At 37.4% G+C, this 24,612-nt stretch overlaps 4 protein-coding genes and 2 pseudogenes across 6 annotated transcripts; all 6 read left to right on the top strand.

Annotated features, from left to right (window-relative positions):
* Nucleotides 1-1,574: 1,574 nt before the first annotated feature.
* Nucleotides 1,575-3,447, top strand: LOC132184495 (class V chitinase). Its single transcript, XM_059598145.2, has 2 exons — nucleotides 1,575-2,691; nucleotides 3,287-3,447. Exons 1-2 carry the CDS (start codon nucleotides 1,602-1,604, stop codon nucleotides 3,304-3,306), a joined length of 1,110 nt encoding a protein of 369 aa, XP_059454128.2. The 5' UTR covers nucleotides 1,575-1,601; the 3' UTR covers nucleotides 3,307-3,447.
* Nucleotides 3,448-4,936: 1,489 nt separating this feature from the next.
* Nucleotides 4,937-6,705, top strand: LOC132185606 (class V chitinase-like). Its single transcript, XM_059599364.2, has 2 exons — nucleotides 4,937-6,029; nucleotides 6,581-6,705. Exons 1-2 carry the CDS (start codon nucleotides 4,937-4,939, stop codon nucleotides 6,598-6,600), a joined length of 1,113 nt encoding a protein of 370 aa, XP_059455347.2. The 3' UTR covers nucleotides 6,601-6,705.
* A 1,006-nt stretch (nucleotides 6,706-7,711) lies between these two features.
* Nucleotides 7,712-10,355, top strand: LOC132185557 (class V chitinase pseudogene; annotated as a pseudogene). Its single transcript, XR_015912809.1, has 2 exons — nucleotides 7,712-8,717; nucleotides 10,092-10,355. The product of XR_015912809.1 is annotated as a class V chitinase pseudogene (transcript).
* A 381-nt stretch (nucleotides 10,356-10,736) lies between these two features.
* LOC132183646 (class V chitinase) lies at nucleotides 10,737-12,486 on the top strand. The gene is made up of 2 exons (XM_059597005.2): nucleotides 10,737-11,883; nucleotides 12,138-12,486. Exons 1-2 carry the CDS (start codon nucleotides 10,800-10,802, stop codon nucleotides 12,158-12,160), a joined length of 1,107 nt encoding a protein of 368 aa, XP_059452988.1. The 5' UTR covers nucleotides 10,737-10,799; the 3' UTR covers nucleotides 12,161-12,486.
* A 3,052-nt stretch (nucleotides 12,487-15,538) lies between these two features.
* On the top strand, nucleotides 15,539-19,397 carry LOC132185558 (G-type lectin S-receptor-like serine/threonine-protein kinase At1g11330). Of its 2 annotated transcripts, none has more exons than XM_059599320.2 (7): nucleotides 15,539-16,641; nucleotides 17,341-17,478; nucleotides 17,634-17,812; nucleotides 18,015-18,225; nucleotides 18,512-18,749; nucleotides 18,834-18,984; nucleotides 19,084-19,397. In XM_059599320.2, exons 1-7 carry the CDS (start codon nucleotides 15,558-15,560, stop codon nucleotides 19,390-19,392), a joined length of 2,310 nt encoding a protein of 769 aa, XP_059455303.2. In that variant the 5' UTR covers nucleotides 15,539-15,557; the 3' UTR covers nucleotides 19,393-19,397. The 2 variants fall into 2 exon arrangements, with proteins under 2 accessions (XP_059455303.2, XP_088374437.1); XM_088518311.1 differs by having other exon boundaries at nucleotides 17,341-17,523; nucleotides 17,694-17,812.
* A 1,036-nt stretch (nucleotides 19,398-20,433) lies between these two features.
* Nucleotides 20,434-24,365, top strand: LOC132185559 (uncharacterized; annotated as a pseudogene).
* Nucleotides 24,366-24,612: the final 247 nt, after the last annotated feature.

Here is a 24,612-nt window from a genome sequence, read left to right as displayed (position 1 = left end):
TACAAAAAACTGTCTCCAAGAGGTAGCTCAATCGGCTAGAGACCATACCTTATAAAGCGGAAATTTCTAGTTCGAATCCCCTCCCCCTCTTTTGTTGACATGTCAAAAAAGAAAAGAAAAGAAATAATCACAAAAAACCAAGAACCATCTTTCATCTTTGTCAACGTGATCAAGATGGGAGGAAGATAGAGGAAGCCTACCAACTGGGGTACGTAAGTGATATATATCTTTACTGTCAAAATACAAAGTATTAGGCAACAATGTGTCGACCTTCTCCACCACAGACAAATTAAATGGACCAATCTAGCTATATATAGGGCCTTCAATTCCCATTGACCATTTAGCCAGTTCATCAACGAATTAGCATTGTAAAATAATTAATATTCCACATATATATATATCCGTTTAATTAATTTATTGGCTTGTACTGCTTGGAGAAGGGACCATATGGACAGCCTGATTGCTAAGAAAACATTGACTTATCTTATATACATTACTCCCTACCCCAAAGTTGAGAGCCCCCATGTGCTAGCTAGAATGGTCACAACCATGCAAGTAGTGAAAAAACTCAAAATATCCTTGTGAATGATTTCAAAATCACATGGATGGGAGTGTGTCAAGGCCTAATCATTGATTTGATAAACCCTTAACCCTCATGACCTAACATCTATGACGGTCCATTCTATTTTGTGACTTAAACCCATGATGGGTGTTGGCTCTTATACTAATTGTTAAAGGCTAACCATTGATATTCAAAAATCTTAATATTGTTAGATATTAGTTTGGTTAAACCTTGATCATATTACCCTTGGGATCATGTGAAGCACTTGAAAACTTTATTGAGATTATAGTAAGTGAATTGGATCAAGGTTGAAGTCTTGTAATTTCACATTGATGCTTATACAATTACTTTTATTGATAATGTACCTAATATTCTATTAGGGTGGGTGAATTAAGTTAGAGCATATCTTAACTCAGAATCCGGATAGGGAAAACAAAATTGATTGTTAACGGAGCTCGTATTGGGGTTTTGTTTGGGTCTAATTCTAGTTAGAACTAAACTCATTGAAATTGGGGCATATGTCCCATAACAAAACACAAAAAAACACGTGTCTCAATCTCAATGCATCTGGTTCTATTCATCCAAAAAAAAAAAGAAAAGAAAAAAGTCTATCCATATCCCTCGTATCCTTTATCCATCTTCTTTTCTTTGGATAATTGTAATTAAGCTGACATTTTAGACCAAAGCTTTGTTATAGACTACTGCTTAATTCGGTAATTTATGCTATAGCAAGCTATATACGTACGCGTAATAAATGATATATATATCCTTTCATTAATTCTTTTGACCTCTATATGATAATAAAACTCCCTCTAATAAAGTCTTCATTGAAACTGTCAATGGCTTGATTAAAAGTTCAACCACACTATCTGATACGCAATTTGCCTTCTTAATATATATTGTACTATCAAAGAAAAAAAAAAAAAAATCAGATAATTAATTAACTCAAAATCGGGGAAAAAGCAGAAGAAGAAAAAGCTATATATACGTATGATCTCAAAGCTCCAAGGAATAGTACACTGCCTACAATTCCCTTGCAATGGCTTCGAAAACACTTGCATATGTGCTTTCAACCTTCCTTTTCCTCCAACTCCACCTCTCTGCAGGGCAGACGACTGTCGTGAAAGCTGCATATTGGTTTCCCGGCAGCGAATTCCCGGTGTCAAGCATAGATTCCACCCTTTTCACCCATCTCTTTTGTGCCTTCGCCGATCTAGACTCCACCACCTACAAAGTCACCATTGCTTCCACAAACGCAGTTCAATTCTCAACCTTCACCCAAACCGTGCTGCAAAAAAACCCTTCAGTCAAAACCCTTTTATCCATCGGCGGCGGAGGCTCTAGTCCTTCAACCTTCGCTTCAATGGCTAGCCAAAACAGCTCCCGTAAAACATTCATAGATTCCTCCATACAGCTTGCTAGGAATTATAGCTTCCATGGCCTTGACCTCGACTGGGAATACCCTTCCTCCCCCACAGAAATGACCAACCTCGGCTCCCTTCTCACGGAATGGCGAGCAGCCATCGCCAAGGAATCCAGTAGCACCAATAGGAAGGCGTTGCTTCTATCTGGAGCATTCTTTTATAATTCAAACTATTACACGTTGAATTATCCCTTTCAGGCCATATCAAACGCCATGGACTGGATCAATCTAATGGCCTATGACTTTTACGGCCCTGGTTGGTCACCGAACTTGACCGGACCGCCGGCTGCGTTGTACAATCCAACAAGCCAAGTCAGTGGCGACACCGGCGTCAAAAATTGGATTCAGGCGGGCGTGGCAGCTAAAAAATTAGTCCTCGGCTTTCCATTTTATGGTTACGCATGGCGTCTAACAAATGCTAACAACCACAGAATATTTTCTCCGGCTAATGGAGCGGTTACATCCATATCCTCAGACGGGTCAATAACTTATAGCGGAATCAAGGATTTCATAACCAAGAATAGCGCCACGGCGGTGTACAATTCCACCATTGTTGCAGACTACTGCTATGTCGGGACGACGTGGATTGGTTATGATGATACGCGGAGCATCTATACTAAGGTTACATATGCTAAGGGAAAGGGATTGCTTGGTTACTTTGCATGGCATGTGGGTGCCGACAAAAATTTCACTCTCGCTCGGAATGGTAAGTATATATATATATGAATTCAATCATAAATTTATTATATCTATTCCAACTCATGCACTTAAAATTCTATTCCTATATATGTTATTTTAAATCTAAGTCATGTCATATCACTTATTTAGTTAATCAAGTTGTGTTAGAATTGAAGGGTTCGCCTAATTAATTAAGAGATTTGTGTTCGTGTCGACCTATATAATCTTATAACCATAAAAGAAATGTTGCACACACTTAATTACACACTCTTTGATGTGGTAGTGAAAATCACCATAGGATCCAAAATTTCAATAATGATTCAAGTTGTGTACACTTGAAAATATAAGAAGTGAAAGAGTGTGTAGTATTTCTAATCATACACATAAATCAACGCGCCAAGAAACTTGACCCATAAAGCCTGTTAGCAGCTAGGTTTCAACAATAACTCGTGTGAGTTTCAACCAAAGAGAAAAGACAAACCAAATTTTTTGTTGTCTCCATGTGCCTTCTTTGTTGGTAAATACATGTTGTGGTGGTCATGTTTGATTATTGCTATTCCTATTTGGATTTGTAGTCTTCATTCTAACTTGTAACCTGTAATTCTTTCTGTTGTTGCATGCAGCCTCAGTTACATGGGGATGAGCGTAGAGATATAGGGACTCTATAGATTGGAGCTTGTATTATCAAGAATAAGACCAAATTAATTAACATCATGATGATATGTGTACTAAGCTCTAATATTAGATCCTAATATTAATGAATAATATCTCTGACTTCCACTGAGAGGGAGATTTTAGTCAAAGAAGTTTAATTTTCCTCATAAATTAACCATAACCAAAACTTGACTAAGAGCAAGCAAAGTAATCTATTTTTCACGGATCAAATATTGTCATTTTCTTTTGTCATGTTTCATAGTTCATATGTTGTCACAACACCCAAAGACACCTCCTAGAGAAAACTCAAGTTTATTCTCGAATAATAAAAGCCTTCGTTCTTTCTTGTAAAAAATCACACCCAAAGATAAGGAAGAAAGAAAGAAAAACTCTTTTTCTCTTCTCTCGCCGCGTTGCATGGTGCACTCTCTTTTTTCTCAGGCAAAAAAAACTCTCGCACAGCTCCCCATCCAGCTCGCGCCACTCTTTTTTTTTCGTTTTTTGTGCAATTAATACGTTTCGGCTTTTTTTTTTTAAAAAAAACAAAGTCATTTATATGGTAATACGACAATACCCAACCATCTACAACATTCTTTCTAAATTTTTATACATTTTTATATATATTGAAATTATACAAAAATGACGTCATTAATTGCATATATATATATATATATATATATATATATATATATATAAGTGGTTAGTGATTAACGATTAACAGTTAGCAATTTTTTCATAACTTAAAACCATTAACCGTAACCGCTTAGGTGGGCCTTTTCGGCCCTAATTTTTAGTGTGATTCATGATTTCAACAGTATCATTAAGGAAAAAAAAAGAAAAAGAAAAAACCTTATAATATTATTAAATCACAAAAAAACAAGAACCATCTTTCATCTTTGTCAACATCAAGATCAGGGAGCGAGGAAGATAGAGGAAGACTATCAATTGGGGTAAGCGATATCTTTACTGTCAAAATACAAAGTATTAGGCAGCAAAGTGTCAACGTTCTCCATGCTACCACATACAAAATGGACCAATCAAGCTATATAGTGCCTCCTCCCGGCCCATTGACCATTTAGCCACTTCATCACCAACATATATAACATTGTGAAATAATATTCCATAACTGCCTTTACACCCTTATTATTATTGATTAAAAACCTTAAAATTGTTAGATATTAGTTTGGTTAAACATAAACCCTCGTATCCTTTGTCCATCTTCTTTTCTTTGGATAATTTTAAGCTGACATTTTAGACCAAAGCAAGCTATATATACGTGCACGTAATTAACACTTGACCACCGCATTCAGCGGCTTGAAACTGTCTATATATGATAATAAAACTCCCTCTAATTAATAAAGTCTTTATTGAAACTGTCAATGGCTTCAAAAGTTCAACCACACTATCTTATGCGCAATATATAGCTATGATCTCAAAGCTCCAAGGAAGAGTACGCTGCCTACAATTCCCTTAATATATATTGTACTGTCAAAGAAAAAATATCAGATAATTAACGTAAAATCGGGGGAAAAAAAAAGGAACAAGAAAAAGCTATATATATCCACAGAAAAAGCTATATATAGGTAAGATCTCAAAGCTCCAAAGAAGAGTACGCTGCAATGGCTTCGAAAACACTAGTGTATGTGCTTTCAACCTTCCTTTTCCTTCTCCAACTCCACCTCTCTGCAGGGCAGACAACTGTCGTGAAGGGCGCATACTGGTTTCCCGACAGCGGATTCCCAGTGTCCGGCATAGATTCCACCCTGTTCACTCATCTCTTTTGTGCCTTTGCCGATCTCGACTCCACCAGCTACGAAGTCACCATTTCTTCCACAAACGCAGTTCAATTCTCAACCTTCACCCAAACTGTGCAGCAAAAAAACCCTTCAGTCAAAACCCTTTTATCCATCGGTGGCGGAGGCTCTAGTCCTTCAACCTTCGCTTCGATGGCTAGCCAAAACAGCTCCCGTAAAACATTCATAGATTCCTCCATACAGCTTGCTAGAAATTACAGTTTCCATGGCCTTGACCTTGACTGGGAATACCCTTCCTCCGCCACGGAAATGACCAACCTTGGCTCACTCCTCACGGAATGGCGAGCAGCCATCGCCAATGAATCCAGCAGCACCAACAACACGGCGTTGCTTTTATCCGGCGCATTCTTTTACAATTCAAACTATTACACCGTCAATTATCCCTTCCAGGCCATATCAAACACCATGGACTGGATCAACCTAATGGCCTATGACTTTTACGGCCCCGGTTGGTCACCGAACGTGACCGGACCGCCGGCTGCGTTATACAATCCAACAAGCCAAGTCAGCGGCGATACCGGCGTTAAAAATTGGATTCAGGCAGGCGTGGCAGCCAAAAAATTAGTCCTCGGTGTTCCATTTTATGGCTACGCATGGCTTCTAGCAAATGCTAATAGCCACGAAATATTTTCTCCGGCTAATGGAGTGGCTACATCAATATCCCCAGATGGGTCCATAACTTATAGTGGAATCAAGGATTTTATAAGCAATAATAACGCCACGGCGGTGTACAATTCGACGATTGTTACAGACTATTGCTATGCCGGGACGACCTGGATTGGTTATGATGATACGCAGAGCATCTATACCAAGGTTACATATGCTAAGGGAAACGGATTGCTCGGTTACTTTGCATGGCATGTCGGCGCCGACAAAAATTTCACTCTTTCTCGAAATGGTAAGTGTATATATATATCTATTCCAACTCATGCACTTAAAATTCTATTCCTATCTATGTTTTTTTCAATCCAACAAGTCATGCCATATCACCTGTTTAGTTAATCAAGTGATGATAGAAATATTGAAGGGTTTGCCATGATTAATTAAATGATTTGTGATAATGAAAATCACTATTAGAACCAAAATTTCAATAATAATCCATCTAAAATCTAATAGTACTAGTTTTTATTGTTACAATAGAAAGTGTACACTTGAAAACATAAGAAGTGAAAGTGTGTGTAATATTTCTGATCATACACATAAATCAACACGCCATGAACTCGACCCATAAAGCCTGTTAGCTAGGTTTCAACAATAAGTCGTGTGAGTACTTTCAACCAAAGAGAAAAGACAAACCAAATTTTTTGTTGTCTCCATGTGCCTTCTTTTTTGGTAAATACTAAATACATGTTGTGGTCTCATGCATGGCATGTTTGATTATTGCTATTCCTATTTGGATTCGTAGTCCTCATTATAACTTCTAACCTGTAATTCTTTCCGTTGTTGCAGCCTCAGTTACATGGGGATGAGCGTAGAGAGATATAGATTGGAGCTTGTATTATCAAGAATAAGGCCAAATTAACATCATAATAAATGATATGTGTAATAATAAAAGTTTGTTCTCGAATAATAAAAGCCGCCTTTGTTCTTTCTTGTGAAAAATCACAGCCAAAGGCAACTCTTTCTCTCTTCTCTCCCCGCGTCGCAAGGCGCACTCTCTTTTTTTCTTTGACCAGCCCATTTTACTTGGGCTTTTAGTGTGCTGTTGGGCCAAACCACATGGGCCTATGCAAAATATATGATCTTTTACATTATGAAAGGTGCTCTTTGATTATTTACATTAATGTATTATGATCAAAAGCCTCACACGTCATGCACACACTGGCATTGACAAAGGACGAGTATGCCCTCCAAATTATCACTTTATGGTCCCCAGCCGATCGAGTTATCTTTTGGGGACAACATTATGGTCTTTCAATTACATGCATGTGTGTGGATCGGTTCTACGTATTTTTATATTATGGTATTTTAATTACCATATTTGGCTTCTTTATTTTATTGCAATTCTTGGAGAATTTTATCATTTAGCAGCTTTAGGGTTTCGTTATAAATTAGTATCCGTTGTAATATAATAATCAATAATATTATCGTTTTCTTTTATCTATTAATGTCTGTCGATTGTATGTGCATTTTGAACGCAACTTCCTTCTATTGTGGAGGGGGTGAAACCAACCATGCACCCTGCACAATATGAAGGTTCCCAGCCTATTCATACTAAGGCTCTACAGCAACTAAAGACCACGTTTGATTTTCACCTCTCTGCATGGTGGGCTGCCTCTCTTCCCTCCTTTGTTGTCCCCTCCTTGTTTTGGTTCCATCAAGGGAAATTTTGATGTGGCTGTCAGAGGAACTTTCGTAGTTGCTGCAGCTGTGCTTAGCGACTCTTCTGGGGAAATTATTTCTGCGGCGGGCACTATGAAGCTTCATTCCTCTGATGTTCTTTTAGGAGAAGCCACTGTGGAAGTTTCGCGTCAGCCACAGATTCGTCGTGAACCTACAATGGCGGTTAATGCTCTCCCATACATATATATATAGCTGCCAAGCAAGCAAGAGTATTCGATCTGCCTCGCCTTCCCTTCAATGGCTTCGAACGATACTCCTGCAGCCGTGCAAGCCGGATACTGGTATTGCCAGGGTGACTTGGCGGTGGAGAAGATAGATTTCAGACTTTTCACCCATCTTTTTGCTGCCTTTGCCGATGTCGACTCTACCTACCAAGTCACCTTTCCTCTCAAGTATAACGCCCAGTTTGAAGACTTCCCCAAAACCGTGAAGAGCATGAAATCTGATATTAAAGCCCTTTTATCCATCGGTGGAGACACTGATCATTCGACCCTTGCTTCAATGGTTAGCCGTCCTGAATCCCGTCAAACATTCATACAATCCTCTATGAGACTAGCCCTGGAAAACGACTACGATGGCCTTAGCCTCCACTGGCTGTTTCCCAACACGACTGAGGAAATGGTCAACCTTGGCACATTCCTCCTTGAATGGCGAAATTGCCTTTCCACCAATGACATACCGCCGCTTCTAACCGCAGCAGTCCTTTACTCGTCAAAGGATTTGTCGTCCTTGAAATATCCCATTCAGGCTATCGTAGATAACTTGGACTGGATCAACGTTGTAGCCTATGACATATATACCCCTGTTTCCTCATCCATTATGTTGACTGGACCGCATGCTCCATTGTACAATGCAACAAGCTGTGAACTTAGCGTGGACGCCGGCGTCCGTGCTTGGATCGATGCAGGCGTGGCAGCCAACAAATTAGTCCTCGGCCTTCCATTTCTTGGCCGCAGTTGGGTTCTGGTATATGCTAATAACCATGCAATATTCTCACCGGCTTATGGAGCTGCTAAAGATCTGGACCCCATACCTTATAAAAATATCGTGGAAAGGAATCCCGTAAAAGGGGTCGATCCCTCGTATGTCACAACCTATTGCTATGATGGCACTACATGGATTGCTTATGATGGCAAGTTTGCCATCTATACTAAGGCTATATATGCCAAGCTAAAGGGATTGCGGGGTTACTTTGCATGGCATCTGGGCGGCAACACTAGTGACTGGACTCTTTCAACCGCAGGTTAGTTACAACTCATGCATTTAATTAAAAGATTTCCAAGCCCCTAGAAAGCCATTAATTCTAATCTATTAGGTCTCGTTTGGTTCGCGGAATGTCTAGTCCATTGAAAAAGGATTAGCTACTATCAGGAATAGAAGAGTGTGGAATAGATTAACTATTCCTATTCCTTTGTTTGGTTGTAACACTAGAATAGATTAGCTAATCTTATTCCTTCGTTTGGTACAATGCAATAGGTTGGTGAATGGAATCATATTGTGATCAAATTTCCTAAAATACTCTTATAATATAAATACAATTTATATTATTAAGGACTTTCATTTTTTTTAAAACATAAACAACTTTACTATAACTCTTTTTTTTTTTTTTAATTATGTCTGCCCCCCCCCCCCCCCTTTTTGTTGTTGCAATTATGCTACAAAATTATTTATATAAAAAATATATATAGTTGAAGAAAATAGAATCAAACTCAATCTTGAAATCAAGAAAATATAGTTGGAGAATGTACCGAGAATCAAAAGAAATAAAAAAATAGATTATATATTTGTATTTTATAAAAACCTTGTAGATTTTGTTTCTCCGTCAGAAGAGAGACGAAGAAATAGAATTAAAAAAAAGGTACATAAAAAAAAAAAGAGAGACGGAGAGAGGAAAATCAGAGAATCAAAAGAAATCAAAAAATTGAATTAAAAAAAAAAAAGAAAAAAAAAAGAGTACTATAGAGAAAAAAAAAAAAAAATTGTTTGCACTTGCAGAAAAAGTGTACCAAAAGAATCAAAGAGAAATTAGAAAGAGAGATAAAAAAATAGAGAGAACGAAATATGAAGATGGAGAAAAGAGAAACGGAGATATATACATAGAAAGAGAAAGATAACGAAATTTAATCCCACAAGTGGGGTTTTTTGTGCTAATTTACACGATTAATTTAATTACACAGGAAAAGATTAATTAAGCCATTCATTTTTGAGTGGCTTAGTTAACCCCTGTGTGTATAGGATTAATAGTCCCATGGGAATAGACTAATCCCAGGAATAGAGTGTTACCAAATAAAGGACTAGCTATATCTAGTGTTAGCTAGTCCAATCCAAAAGTCTATTTTGCAAACCAAACAAGGCCTTAATATGTATATATATATATTCTTCCATCATTCATCAATTAATTAAGATCGAGACGATCAATCAACCGGGAAGGTGGAAGAGTATAAGTGTAGGCATCATTATTATTAATTTGCTCTCTTATTCCATCAGTAACTGAATGTCTCATGGCATCTTAAATAATTTGATTATTACTATTTCTCTTTGGATGTCTAGTCGATTGATCGGTCTTCATTATCCTAGCTTACTTAATTGTAACGTGTAATTTTTACTGTTTTCGCAGCTTACAATGCATGGAAGGTTAAGGTCGATGATCCTCTGTAGAAGCTTGAATTATCAACAATAGTCAGGCCACTAATCAGATATATGTCGTACGTGTTTAGAAGCTTTTAATGTTATCAACGAATAAGGCCAATTATCAGGTGTGTTGAGGCCAATTATAATCAGCTTGGATTATATATATATATATATATACATATATCAACAATAAGGTGCCTGTAATCAGATATGTGGTGTACGTGTCTATAAGGGATGTATCTTTTTTTGCTTTTTTCACCGTGGGTTGAAAGACCAGCCCATTTTATGTGGGCTTTTAGTGTGCTGTTGGGCCAAACCAGATAAAGCATTTTCAAAACAGTTGGCTTGATTGTTGACCTTGGCTGATCTCAGACTATCGCTTCATCTTGTTTTCTTTGGAAAATTCTTATAAGCTGACATTTTAGACCACGTAACGGCCACGGCACCGGCAGATTAGTCTTTTCCACTTACCATTTCATTTTTGGATCTCATTATGCCAATGGGCACTAAAAACTCCCACACTCCCACGAAAGTCCATTTTCATTCCAAAACTTCTTGTACCAAATAATTAATTAGCTCCAAAGAGGAAAACGAAAATCAAAAAGATGTCTCTTCTCAAACCTATATATATCTAATTATCTCATAGCTAGACAAAGCAAGAGCCTGTAGGCTGTACACTGCTCCTCTCCTTTCAATGGCTTCCAAAATGCTTGCATATGTGCTTTCAACCTTCCTTTTCCTTCTCCAACTCCACTTCTCCGCCGGACAATCCGTCGTCAAAGCCGCATACTGGACTCCCCGCAACGAATTCCCGGTGTCCAGCATAGACTCAACCCTTTTCACCCATCTCTTCTGTGCCTTCGCCGATCTCAACCCCAGCACCTACCAAGTCACCATTTCTTCCTCAAACTCTGCCCAATTCTCGACCTTCACACAAACCGTTCAACAAAAGAACCCTTCTGTTAAAACCCTTTTGTCCATTGGTGGAGGAGGAGAGTCTAAAGCTTCGACCTTTGCTTCAATGGCTACCCAACCCAGTACCCGTAAATCATTCATAGATTCCTCCATAAAGCTAGCGAGGGCTAACAACTTCCATGGCCTTGACCTCGATTGGGAGTACCCCTCCACGAAGGAGGAAATGACAAATTTTGGTTCACTCCTCAACGAATGGCGAGCCGCCGTCGCTGCCGAGTCCAAGAGCAGCGGCAAGGCGCCGTTGCTTCTATCCGCCGCAGTCTTTTACTCCTCTGACTATTACTCGTTGATTTATCCCATTCAGGCAATATCAAACACCTTGGACTGGCTCAACGTAATGGCCTATGACTTATATACCCCTTTTGCGAAAAACTCACCGACTAAGACCGGACCGCCGGCTGCATTGTACAATCCGACAAGCAAAGTTAGCGGCAACGCCGGCGTTAGAGCTTGGATTCAGTCAGGCGTGGCAGCCAAGAAATTAGTCCTCGGACTTCCATTTTATGGCCATGGATGGCGTCTGGTAAATGCTAATAACCATGGAATATTTGCACCGGCGAATGGAGCCGCCTCAGATGAGTTGGGATACGGCGGAATCAAGGATTTCATAACCCAGAATAGTGCCACGACGGTGTACAATTCCACCATTGTTACAGACTATTGCTATGCCGGGACGACATGGATTGGATATGATGACACGCAGAGCATCTCTACTAAGGTTACCTACGCTAAGGGAAAGGGATTGCTCGGTTACTTTGCGTGGCATGTGGGCGCCGACAAAAATTTTGCTCTTTCTCAGACAGGTTCGTATGAATATATTTCAGTCATTTATATCAATTCCATTTTTATGCATTTAAATATTTGCTAAGCCCCAAGCAAACTATCAAAATCTGTCTGATTAAAGTGATTGTAAAATAAATAAATAGAAAACGAAAATTAAACTCCTTTATAATGTTGGGTCCATCGGCATGTGCTCTGTCTTCTTCTTCTTCTTCTTATCAAATGTGCTCTGTTTTCTTCTTCTTCTAATGGGCAATTCTTATTGTTGTGGCTGCAGCTTCGCGGGCATGGGGAGCGTAGAGATTGAATGAAGAAGCTTATTATTAATAAATAATATTGTATAAGGCCAATATATAGTCAGATATGTTATGTCATATGTATAATAAGGCCTGGTCGTATTTAAGGATGATGTTTCCTACTTCCAATGAGAGGGAGATTTTAGCCTTTTGATGTTTAATTCTGTCTCTGAACCGGAAACAAAACATCCGAGAGCTAACAAATTGAAGTGAATAAGGGAGACTAGAATTCTCGTATAATATGAGGAGCTTTGAGGAAGATTTAGATAGTGAAGAGGAACTATAGAAGAAAGAGTGAGTGAGAATAAAAGGTCTTTGGAGGTTGTATTAAGATCTAGTGCAATTGTTCGTCCAAAATATTTGTAATTCGGGCCGGCAATTGTGAAAGAATTTTTGTAGGGTCCATCTGTTCGAGCAGTTGATCAAACAACTTGAGACCTACTCAAATAAGTAAGTTTCATAAACAACCCTCTTACAATTGCGTGCCTCAAGGGTGTGGCATAATAATAGAAAACGATTTATACAAATGAAAAGTAGAAACTATTTTACGCCTCATAAAAATTATTTTCATTAATTAATTGAAAACATTTTTAGGTCAACAAATATTTTACGGCATGTCAAACACTCAAAAATAGAGTAAGTTGTTTACACCAAAACAAATGGGTGAAGCAATATAAAATAATCAATTTAAAGTGAAATTGTGATCATAAACAACATTTTTTTTTTTTTTTTCTGAAAAATAAAACCCATTAAAAGAAAACACCCATAGTCCTAGACTCCTAGTGATAACAAAATCTCAGGATTATTCCAATTATAGAAAACATTCAAGAGAACTCTTCACACCCAAATTTAGAGTTTGTTTGTGATTACGCTTTTAATAAGTTCGATTTTAAAAATTGCGTTTTAGAAATCGCTACTCATGAAAATCGTAAAGGCGTTTGGTAAAATATGTTAAAAAATATTTTTTTATCAAATATTTGTTATGCGAAGTTATGATTTTGGTTTAAATTTGCACTTTTTCAAATAAGCACCCATAACCTACTTATAGAAATCACATATTTTTTCCCTATTTTAAATTAAGTACTTTTTAAATCGCAGTGCCAAACGTCTTAAGTTTTGCAATATCTTTTAAAAACGCAGATTATTCTTGTGAAATCACAATCCCAAACGCACCCTTATTTTACACTATGATTTCTACAAAAGACAAGCTTATCCTTTTGAGTAATGCTAAATGACATCTCCATGTCTTTCCAAAATTAATGTGACTTTTAAAATTACTATTGAATTTGTAATATATTAATGTTAGATTTTGATTTAATAGTGATCTTAAAAGCCACGTCAATTTTAAGAAGATATAAATTTTCATTTTAGCATTACTCTATCCTTTTATAAAGTTGTGATAAATAAAAAGACAAAAAAAAAAAAAAAAATAGTATCTTTACTTTTTGTAAAGATAACTTGTACAAAATAGATATTTATATATAAATTAAATCTCGACATTTAAAAAACTACAAAAATGTTCTATATGTCATCTCATGTTCTCCTTAAGTCTTAACAAAAAAAAAGAGGTGACTTTTGAAATTATTATTAAATTTGTGATATATTATTATTAAATTTTAACTCAATAATAAGTTTTATTTTAAAAATCATATCAATTTTAAGTAGAGCTAGCAAAACAAGTACTTATCATGACTTATTTACGACCCATTTATTTTATACATATTTTTTTATAATAAAATTCATTTAAATGTCATAAAAAATAGGTACATAAGTTAAACAAATACTTGTTTATTTGCCAAATTCCTATTTTCCCTTCCTTAATTTTAAGGAGATGTTTTAACGAAAGCAGGGCAGGTGAAAATAAGTCAAACAAATTGATAGCTCATTGATTGATTGATATGGCAGCTTTGAATGCTTCTTGACTTCCTGCTTTCACTAATCAGCAGCCGTGCCTAATTGATGAAATTGTAACCCATGTTTATTCTGTCCTTTTATGGGATAATCTTGTTAGGTGTGACTTGCCACCCATCACACGTGAATCTCACTAGTTCTTTATTCTTTTTGGATTTAGGAGATTTTTGTCTAAGTTTGTTTTGGAGTTATTCTCCTATGTGTAATTAGACTCCTTGTTTGACTTATAGTAGAAGTCTTAGACCAACATGTAAAATGAGAGTTAAGCTTCTATATAAGGAACAAAGCATAAGGTGAATTTGTGTGTGCCAAAAACGTGAAGCACCAAAGGGAAGAGAAAAAAGAGAGAATTTGAGAGAAGGAGGTACAAGGGCAGCAAGGGTGTTTTCTTCTTGGTGGTTTTTTGGAGGAGCCAAAAACAAGTGATTAGAAGAAAAAGGGTGCTGCAGAGTGAGAGAAGAAAATAGAGATCAGCCGCCATCTCTTCCAGCAAAAGAAGAGTTTGTACATCTGTCTTTTGTATTATATTTTAAGAATAATCTCTCTTGTGTGATAGTGAGATTTGGGTGTATTGGGGCTTTGGGATCTGAGTGATTTTATTTCTACTATTTTTGTACTCCATCTTTTGATAGTGGATTTTCTCCGGGTCGTCTCCGCCAGTGGATGTAGGCTTATTAAGCTGAACCACTTAAATCTTTGTGTCGTGTATGATTGCTTATCTTTGTTATTCCGCGTTCTTTTTATTTTTTGCATCTCACGGGTCTTGAAAATAGGATTAATTTCCTAACAAATCTCTCAATCCCAGGAAGTGAACCCAAGCCAAATCTAAAGAGAAGTGGCATGCATTTAGAAGCAAGCAAAGCCCAGGAGTCAATCATGTCTTCTGGATGCTTAGACCGTTCAACTTGAAAGAGACGATTGGATTCAACTATTTGAATTTGTGTGGTGTGCTGGACTACCTAAGACATTGAACTGTGTGTATTGGGAGGGAGTGCATTTAGACTATTAATACATTGAACTTTGTTGTTAAAAGTTACGACTTTTGATAAAACTTTGGCCCTGTTTAACTGTTTTCAGCTGTCTTCAATTTCGTAGCAGATTCTTCCGGACGCAACGAATTAGAATTTTTAGTAATTTGTTGTTCGGGTTTATATCGATTTAATAGATTCGAATTGCTAGCAAGTTTGTATGAAATCCTACCTATTTATCTATGTGTAGATAAACCGACTATCCAAAATGTATTCTAACAAGTGAGTCTCATAAAAACTCGTTTAGAAATAGACAAAAGCTCACTACACAACGTACAATTCAGGAAAGACTTTGAAGACTTGTCAATGAAAGGGACCTTGAGAAAGATGGCACTATTATGTTGCCTCTCCTCTGTTCAACTGTCTCAGATAAGATCCTTGGAAAATTAATCCACCTCCTGATCTCCACCACTTTCATGGCAAGCTTTTACTTTCTTCAGAATTGAAGTATAGCTTTGCTCCATGATGTATTCCAAAATTATCATCATTCTTCTTTTCCATATCTTTCTTTCTTTACACTTGAAGCCTTCAACTGCACAAACTTGGATCAAAGCGGGTTACTGGTTCTCCGGCCGCCAGTTCCCCGTTTCAGACATGAACTCAGCCCTCTTTAGTCACCTTATTTGCGCTTTTGCAGGTCTAGACTCTTCGTCCTACGAGCTCTCTATCTCATCCTCCGATGAGCCATACTTCTCCACCTTCACCAACACTGTTAAACAAAAGAACCCATCAATCATCACCCTCCTTTCTATTGGGGGTGGAAGCGTAGACTATGCAGTCCTTTCATTGATGGTCAACAAGGCTTCCTATAGAAAATCCTTCATCGACTCTTCAATGAAGATAGCAAGGCTTTACGGCTTCCAAGGCCTAGACCTTTGTTGGGTTTCAGCAAACACAAGCTCCGACATGACCAATATGGGGTTACTCTTTAAGGAGTGGCGAGCGGCTGCGAATTCTGAGGCAAAAAACTCTAGCCAGACAGAATTGATCTTGACTGCTTCTGTTCATTACTCACCAGATGTGGATAGCGCTTCTTTCCCGGTGGACTCCATAAGGGATAACTTGAATTGGGTTCATGTCATGGCCTATGACTACTATGGTCCTGAGTGGTCAGACGTTACAGGTGCTTTTGCAGCCTTATATGACCCATCAAGCGAGGCTAGCACGGATTATGGCGTTGGTGCATGGATTGGTAGGGGCTTGCCTGCTGGAAAGTTGGTCTTGGGCTTGCCTTTCTATGGCTATGCGTGGAAGTTAAAGAATCCCAACAACAATTCTATTGGTGCACCGGCTACAGGTCCAGCCATTACAGATGATGGAAGCATGAGCTATAAGGATATCAAGGCTTACATTCAGACAAATGGAGCTGATGTAAGATACAATGCTACATATGTAGTGAAATTCTTCACAGTTGGATCGGCCTGGGTCTGCTTTGATGATGCTGATGTGGTCAAAATTAAGGTTTCTTATGCCAAGCAGAAGAAACTACTTGGTTACTATGCGTGGCAAGTCTCTCATGATGACAATTGGGAGCTTTCTCTAGCAGGTAAGAGATGCAGCAGTCTTTGTTTTTTTTTTATATCCCATTTTATTGAACACAGGAATAAATATTTCAATGTTAGGCCAATGTCAAGTTTTTGGTAATGCTTGTCTACATTTCAGTGGCCTTTTCTGTTCGATTATACATATAATCTTTCTTTTTTCCCCTATTTGGGTTTTGGTTGACAATAATTAGATTTCGATCAAATGAGGTAATTTATCAGGAGAAATGTCTACATGAGCAGACCGGGATCCCCTACAATTGAGGGATTCCTGTTATTACCCGGCTCCCTCCTCTTTGGGCAAAAGTCTATGAGAGGGAGGTAAGGCCTAAGGGACCCTCTAAGGCATGGGAGCCCTGCTAAGGCACGGCTACCCTACAATTTCCCCTGCCCCTTCTCTGTGGGCAGGGAATTACAGGGGATCCCTATCCCTACATAAGCTTATTGTCTTTTGTTTTATGTTTCTCCTGATTTGGCTGGCCTAAGCAAACTGACTTTTCATGGAGTCATTGGGTTGTCTTACAAAGAGATAAGACATGATATATATGACATTAATATTTATAGAAGATTTTCTGGCATTGCTTTAATAAACTAAACTATATGAACATCCAATTATTTCAGCAATCGAAAGTATTAGAAGTCTGACAGTGACATTGTTTTTAAGATCATTTCTGACATAATTCGATCATGAGATGCATTATCAGCTCAAGAGGAAGGAGATAATATTAATGGACAACACAAGGGGCGATTATTAGTGATCGTTTTGACTGCAACTGCTACCGTTGTTCTCCTACTGGGGTTTGTCATCTGTTGCTTACGGAGAAGAATGTTCAAATTAAAAGGTAAAGTCTTTCTACTGCATTTAATCTCACCATCTATAATTGGAAGTTAGGATTATTTACTATTAACCACCATGATTGAGGATCTGACACTTTTGGGCATCTTCTCTTCTTTTTTGTGTCTCTTTTTGTTTGTTTTGTTTTGTTAATTAATATAGGAATGGTTGTTACATCCAAAGAATCGGAGTCCAAAATTAATCATATGGAAGCTGCAGGAGATTTTAATGGCAATGTTCCTAATCTGAAGGTTTTTGTTTTAGCTGACATTGAGGCAGCTACAGATAGACTTTCATTTGAAAATAAACTTGGAGAGGGAGGTTATGGTCCTGTTTACAAGGTAAACTTCTATTAGACTGCAAATATTGTGGCGTTGCCCCATCATCATTACAAGTGCTTCAAGTTTAAGACTAAACAAATTTGCAGAAACATAACTCTTATCTATGAAATGCTACATTTTGGCAGCAGGAGTAGAAAATGTCTTGCGCTATCTTAGTGATGGAAAATTACCAATTAATCATGGGTGTCTATTTATTTATCAGGGTGTATTACCAGATGGGCAAGAAATAGCAGTGAAAAAGCTTTCAAAAACATCTACGCAAGGGTTTGAGGAGTTTAAGAATGAGGTTATACTTACTGCAAAACTTCAACATGTAAACCTTGTGCGGCTTCTGGGATTTTGCATTGAGAGGGATGAAAAAATGTTGATCTACGAGTACATGCCAAATAAAAGCTTGGACTTCTACCTCTTTGGTATGATATCCTTCCTGCAATTCAATTACCATAATGAGAGAATGTTAAATGCAATAAGCTATTGCATCTTTTGCATGGAAAGCTGCAGGCCAATAATTAGTGATGCTGGCACTTGTGCCAAACACCCTTTAAGCTTAAAAAAAGCCAAGGTCATCTCAATTCAAGCATATAGGGATACTGGCACAAGGTGTCTTTTAAAAATTTTTGGGTATTTTTTTGCAACTTATTCTTTTATTGGCCCCATGACAATTGAATGACTGACTTTTCATGATCTAATTTGATGTAGAACCTATGAGACGGTATCTATTGAATTGGAGAAAACGCATTGACATCATTGAAGGGATCACTCAGGGGCTTCTATATCTCCAAGAATACTCAAGAACAACAATTATTCATCGAGACTTGAAAGCTAGCAACATTTTATTAGATGACGAGATGAAACCCAAGATTTCAGACTTTGGAATGGCTAGAATTTTCAAGAAAGATGATCAGGAAGCAAACACGGGTCGGATTGTTGGAACATAGTAAGTACTTTTCCTAAAAGCTTTAGAACCTAAGCTTTCTTGTTAGTTAAATAATTAATTTTGATGTTAAAAAATCCAATGCAGCGGTTATGTTCCTCCTGAGTATGTTAGAAAAGGAGTGTACTCCACCAAATCTGATGTTTATAGCTTTGGAGTTTTACTTCTACAAATCATTAGTGGCAAGAAGACTGCTTGTTATTATGGTTTGGATGAGAACCTAAACATCCTAGAATATGTAAGTAGCTTGAGTAAACATAGCTAAGACAACCGTAGATCAAAATTTTATACTTTTCTGTTTTCCAAGTATTTGATGCATAATGTTCTATAATTTCAGGCATATGAGCTGTGGAAAGAAGGCAAAGGCATGGAATTTATGGATTCTACTTTGGATGACACACTTTCATCGTGCAAATTAATTGCATGCATGCAAATAGCTCTTCTATGCGTCCAAGAAGACGCTAATGACAGGCCATCTATGTTAGAAGTTTCTTCAATGCTAAAAAATGAAATTGCAGCTCTAACAACTCCAAAAAAGCCAGCTTTTTCAAAGAAAACAGATGAAGAGGAGAAGAATAAATCCACATTGCAGCCAGAAATCTGTTCTAATAATGATGCAACAATCTCTGAACTAGTTGCACGATGAGCTTGGAGGGCTTGTGAAACTTATATAGTTAATTAATTTTTTTTTTTTTTAAATCCCATTTTCCCTTTTTTTTTTTTTTTTTTTTTTTTTTTTTTTTTTAGACATGGTCTATATGGTCATTAAGTACAACCACAGCTGACTTTGACATTGAGGGCAATCCTAATAGTCTACATAGTGTAAAGTCATTATGAATTTGTTGAGCAATACAAAATGGTCATTAGCAATTTACGTCCATGCACACTATATATATATATATATATATATATATATTCAAATCGCCATGACCTTGACCTTGTCCTCATCCTTCCAAATCTGTACCTTTCCAGTCTGTTTGGTTTGAAATCTGTGGGTGGAGTGCTACAGTAGTAATTCACTAATAAGTTTTGCTTTTTAAATCTTGAACATGCATATCTATGGAAATTGGTATGAACTATATATACATAGAGTAATAATGTTAAAAATTATATTTTTATTATATCATTATCTTATTCAGCTGATGAAACAGTTGCAGTCGGCCTTAATTAAGAAAAAAATTTAAAAAATTAAAGGCCGATTGACACATCCATATCAACAAAATAAGATACTAGTTAAATAAATGTGCACGTGTTTTTCAACAATATTCATATATATAGAGCAACGAAACCAAAAGTTTTATTGAAAAAGGGTCGATGCATGAATGAAATTCATTCGTGTAATATATATATATACACGAAAGCAGGGCAGATGAAAATAAGTCCAACAAATGATACCTCATTTGATTCATACTTTATCATGTATCTTTCTCTTTGCTGAAGAAATTATTTTGCTCACCAAAAAGACAAAATTGACATCGTCCATACGATTCCTGACATCAATGCCATTGTCCATGGTCTTAATGACGTATACCTATTTGCAATTCAGTCTTTCAGCAAAACCTCCTTTCAGATGGAAAACATTTTACGTTATTATTAATACATTAAACTCTGTTTTGGAAGTTACGTATCTTGGTAAAATTTTGGCCATGATTTCAATTTCGTATAGTAGTAGGTTGAAAACGTTGGCCATGTTTAGCTTTTTGTTCGGTCTTTGTTATTGACAAAAGCTGACTACACACCGGCCAATTAACGTTACCTCTCCTCTCTTCAACTGTCTCAGAAGATCCTTCCAAAATTAATCCACCTCCTGATATCCACCAATTTCATGGCAAGCTGTTACTTTCTTCAGAATTGAAATATACCTTTGCTCCATGATGTCCAAAATTGCCATCATTCTTCTTTTCCATATCTTTCTTTCTTTACACTTGAATCCTTCAACTGCACAAACTTGGATCAAAGCGGGATACTGGTTCTCCGGCAGCGAGTTCCCCGTTTCAGACATAAACTCAGCCCTCTTTAGTTACCTTATTTGCGCTTTGGCAGGTCTAAACTCTTCGTCCTACGAGCTCTCTACCTCATCCTCCGGTGAGCCATACTTCTCCACCTTCACCAACACTGTTAAACAGAAGAACCCATCAATCACCTCCCTCCTTTCTATTGGGGGTGGAAGCGCAGACTATGCAGTCCTTTCATTGATGGTCAGCAAGGCTTCCTATAGAAAATCTTTCATCGACTCTTCAATGAAGATAGCAAGGCTTTATGGCTTCCAAGGCCTAGACCTTCGTTGGGTTTCAGCAAACACAAGCTCCGACAAAACCAATATGGGGTTACTCTTTAAGGAGAGGCGAGCCGCAGCGAGTTCTGAGGCCAAAAACTCTAGCTAGACAGAATTGATCTTGACTGCTGCTGTTCAATACTCACTGGATGTGGATAGCGCTTCTTTCCCGGTGGACTCCATAAGGGATAACTTGAATTGGGTTCATGTCATGGCTTATGACTACTATATGCCTCAGTGGTCAAACTTTACAGGTGCTCTTGCAGCCTTATTTGATCCATCAAGCGAGGCTAGCACGGATTATGGCGTTGGTGCATGGATTGGTAGGGGCTTGCCTGCTGGAAAGTTGGCCTTGGGCTTGCCTTTCTATGGCTATGCGTGGACGTTGAAGAATCCCAACGACAATGCTACTGGTGCACCGGCTACTGGTCCAGCCATTACACCTGAAGGAGACATGAGCTATAAGGAAATCAAGGCTTACATTAAGAGATATGGGGCTAATGTAAGCTACAATGGTACGTATGTAGTGAAATTCTTCACAGTTGGATCGGCCTGGGTCGGCTTTGAAGATGTTGAGGTGGTCAAAATTAAGGTTTCTTATGCCAAGCAGAAGAAACTACTGGGCTACTTTGTGTGGCAAGTCCCTTATGATGACAATTGGGAGCTTTCTCTAGCAGGTAACAAATGCAGCAGTCTTGATAATCTATTTGATGTTAAAATAATACTTTTAGAATGCTTTTGCTAATGCTTGTCAAGATTTCAATGGCCTTTCCTGTTCGATTATACATATAATCTTTTTCTTTCTTTTTTTCACTGTTTGGGTTTTGATTGAGAATAATCAGATTTCAGTCAAATGATGTACTTTATTGAAGGAAACGTCTACATGAACGGATCGGGATTCCCTAGCTACCATTAGGACCCCTGTTATTACCCTGCCCTTCGTCTATGAGAGGGGGCTGGGGCTCTCGGGTGTGGGAATTAGAGGGGATCCCATCCCTACATGAGCTTATTGTCTTTTGTTTTTATGCTTCTCCTGACTTGGCTGGACTTAGGAAACTGACTTTTCATGGAGTTATTGGGTTGTCTTAGAAAGAGATAAGACATGACATATATGACATTGATATTTATAGAAGATTATCTCATTTCCTTAATAAACTAAACTATATGAACATCCAATTATTTCAGCAATCCAAAGTATTAGAAGTCTGACAGTGACATTGTTTTAAGATCTTTTCTAACATATTTGTCTCTCATAAATTCAATCATGAGATGCATTATCAGCTCAAGAGGAAGGAAATAATGGACAACACAAGGGGCATTTATTAGTGATCGTTTTGGCTACAACTGCTACTGTTGTTCTTCTACTCGGCCTTGTAATCTGTTGCTTAAGGAGGAGAATGCTCAATTTAAACGGTAAAAATTTCTACTACATGTACTCACAATCTATAATTGGAAGTTAGGATCATTTACTATTCTAACCCCTATGATTGAGGAACTAACACTTTTGGGCATCTTCTCATTATTATTATTATTATTTTTCCGTTAATATAGGAATGGTTGTTACATCTAAAGAATAAGAGTCCAAAATTAATCATATTGCAGTTGCAGGAGATTTTAATGGCAATGTTCCTGATCTGCAAGTCTTTATTTTAGCTGACATTGAGGCAGCTACAGATAGACTTTCATTTGAAAATAAACTTGGAGAGGGAGGTTATGGTCCCGTTTACAAGGTAAACTTCTGTTAGACTACATATATTGTGGCATTGCCTCTTCATCATTACAAGTGCTTCAAGTTTTAGACTAAATAAATTGGCAGAAACATACCTCTATCTATAAACCACTCCCATGCTACATTTTGGCAGCAGGAGTAGAAAATGTCTAGCGTATCTCAATGATGGAAAGATACCAACTAATCATGGGTGGCTATTTATTTATCAGGGTGTATTACCAAATGGACAAGAAATAGCAGTGAAAAAGCTTTCTAAAACATTGACTCAAGAGTTTGAGGAGTTTAAGAATGAGGTTATACGTGCTGCAACATGTAAATCTTGTGGGACTTTTGGGATTTTGCATTGAGAGAGATGAACAAATGCTGATCTATGAGTACATGCCAAACAAAAGTTTGGACTTCTACCTCTTTGGTCTGATATCTTTCCTGCAATTCAATTACAGTAAATGAAAGAATGTTAAATGCAATAACATAAGAGCGCTTGCCTCTTATTCACAGAAGGCTGCAAGCCAATAATTAAAGATGTTGACACTTGTGCCAAACACCCTTTAAGCTTAAACAAAGCCAAGGTCATCTAATTTCAAGTTTATAGGGATACTGACACAAGGTGTCTTTTTAAATTTTTGGGCATTTTTCGCTATCTTATTCCTTTATTATTCCCATCATAATTGAATGATTGACTTTTCACAATGTATTTGACATAGACCTTATCAGGCGGTATCTATTGGATTGGAGAAGACGCATTGACATCATTGAAGGTGTTACTCAAGGGCTTCTATATCTCCAAGAATACTCGAGAATGACAATTATTCACCGAGACTTGAGAGCTAGCAACATTTTATTAGATGACGAGATGAAACCCAAGGTCTCAGACTTTGGTATGGCTAGAATTTTCAGGAAAAATGATCATGAGGCAAACACAGGTCGGATTGTTGGAACATAGTAAGTACTTGGCCTAAAAAGTTTTATAACCTAAGATTTCTTGTTTGTTAAATAATTAATTTTTATGTTAAAAAATCAAATGCAGCGGTTATGTTCCTCTTGAGTATATTAGAAAAGGCGTGTACTCCACCAAATCTAATGTTTACAGCTTTGGAGTTCTACTTCTACAAATCATTAGTGGCAAAAGGTCTGCTTGTTATTATGGTTTGGATGAGAACCTAAACATCCTAGAATATGTAAGTAACTTGAGTAAACATTGCTAAGACAACCGTGGATCAAAATCTTACACTTCTTTTCTTTTGCTGAGTACCTATGGTACATTTTTGTTTTCCAAGTATTTGATGCTCAATATTCTATAATTTCAGGCATATGAACTGTGGAAAGAAGGCAAAGGCATGGAATTTATGGATTTTTCTTTGGATGATACACTTTCATCGTGCAAATTAATTGCATGCACACAAATAGCTCTTTTATGCATCCAGGAAGACACTAATGACAGGCCATCTATGTTAGAAGTTTCTTCAATGCTAAAAAATGAAATAGTAGCTCTAACTGCTTCAAAAAAATCAGCTTTTCAAGGAAAACAGATGAAGAGGCAAAAAATAAATGCAAATTGCAGTCAGAAATTTGTTCCGATAATGATGCAACAATCTCAGAACTAGTAGCACGATGAGCTTGGAGCCCTTGTGAAACATATATAGTTAATCTAAAAAAATCCTTCCCCCATAGTGTATGTATATGGTGATTCACAATTGTTCTTTTAACATTATTGTTGCAAAAATCGTATTTTTATAATCCACAAATAATGTATTTCTTCAAGATGTCTTGGGACTCCCATTTTCTATACTTCACAGCAAAACTCAATTTTCTTACACATTTGCCTTAACCATAAACCGCTTGATTTGCATAAGAAAGGGTTA

This window comes from Corylus avellana, chromosome 7 (genome assembly GCF_965113065.1).
Source record: "Corylus avellana chromosome 7, dhCorAvel1.hap1.2, whole genome shotgun sequence".
Classification (NCBI taxonomy): Eukaryota; Viridiplantae; Streptophyta; class Magnoliopsida; order Fagales; family Betulaceae; genus Corylus; species Corylus avellana.
This window is presented reverse-complemented; position numbering and strand designations above follow the sequence as displayed.

What these genes read in the sequence shown, in the direction of transcription:
- LOC132184495 (XM_059598145.2), top strand. Translation starts at nt 1,602, where the DNA reads ATGGCTTCGAAAACACTTGCATATGTGCTTTCAACCTTCCTTTTCCTC. An exon ending in TTTCACTCTCGCTCGGAATG is followed by an intron (nt 2,692 to 3,286) that starts GTAAGTATATAT and finishes TGTTGCATGCAG; the next exon opens with CCTCAGTTACATGGGGATGA.
- LOC132185606 (XM_059599364.2), top strand. Translation starts at nt 4,937, where the DNA reads ATGGCTTCGAAAACACTAGTGTATGTGCTTTCAACCTTCCTTTTCCTT. An exon ending in TTTCACTCTTTCTCGAAATG is followed by an intron (nt 6,030 to 6,580) that starts GTAAGTGTATAT and finishes CCGTTGTTGCAG; the next exon opens with CCTCAGTTACATGGGGATGA.
- LOC132183646 (XM_059597005.2), top strand. Translation starts at nt 10,800, where the DNA reads ATGGCTTCCAAAATGCTTGCATATGTGCTTTCAACCTTCCTTTTCCTT. An exon ending in TTTTGCTCTTTCTCAGACAG is followed by an intron (nt 11,884 to 12,137) that starts GTTCGTATGAAT and finishes TTGTGGCTGCAG; the next exon opens with CTTCGCGGGCATGGGGAGCG.
- LOC132185558 (XM_059599320.2), top strand. Translation starts at nt 15,558, where the DNA reads ATGATGTATTCCAAAATTATCATCATTCTTCTTTTCCATATCTTTCTT. An exon ending in TTGGGAGCTTTCTCTAGCAG is followed by an intron (nt 16,642 to 17,340) that starts GTAAGAGATGCA and finishes ATGCATTATCAG; the next exon opens with CTCAAGAGGAAGGAGATAAT. An exon ending in CTTGGACTTCTACCTCTTTG is followed by an intron (nt 18,226 to 18,511) that starts GTATGATATCCT and finishes AATTTGATGTAG; the next exon opens with AACCTATGAGACGGTATCTA.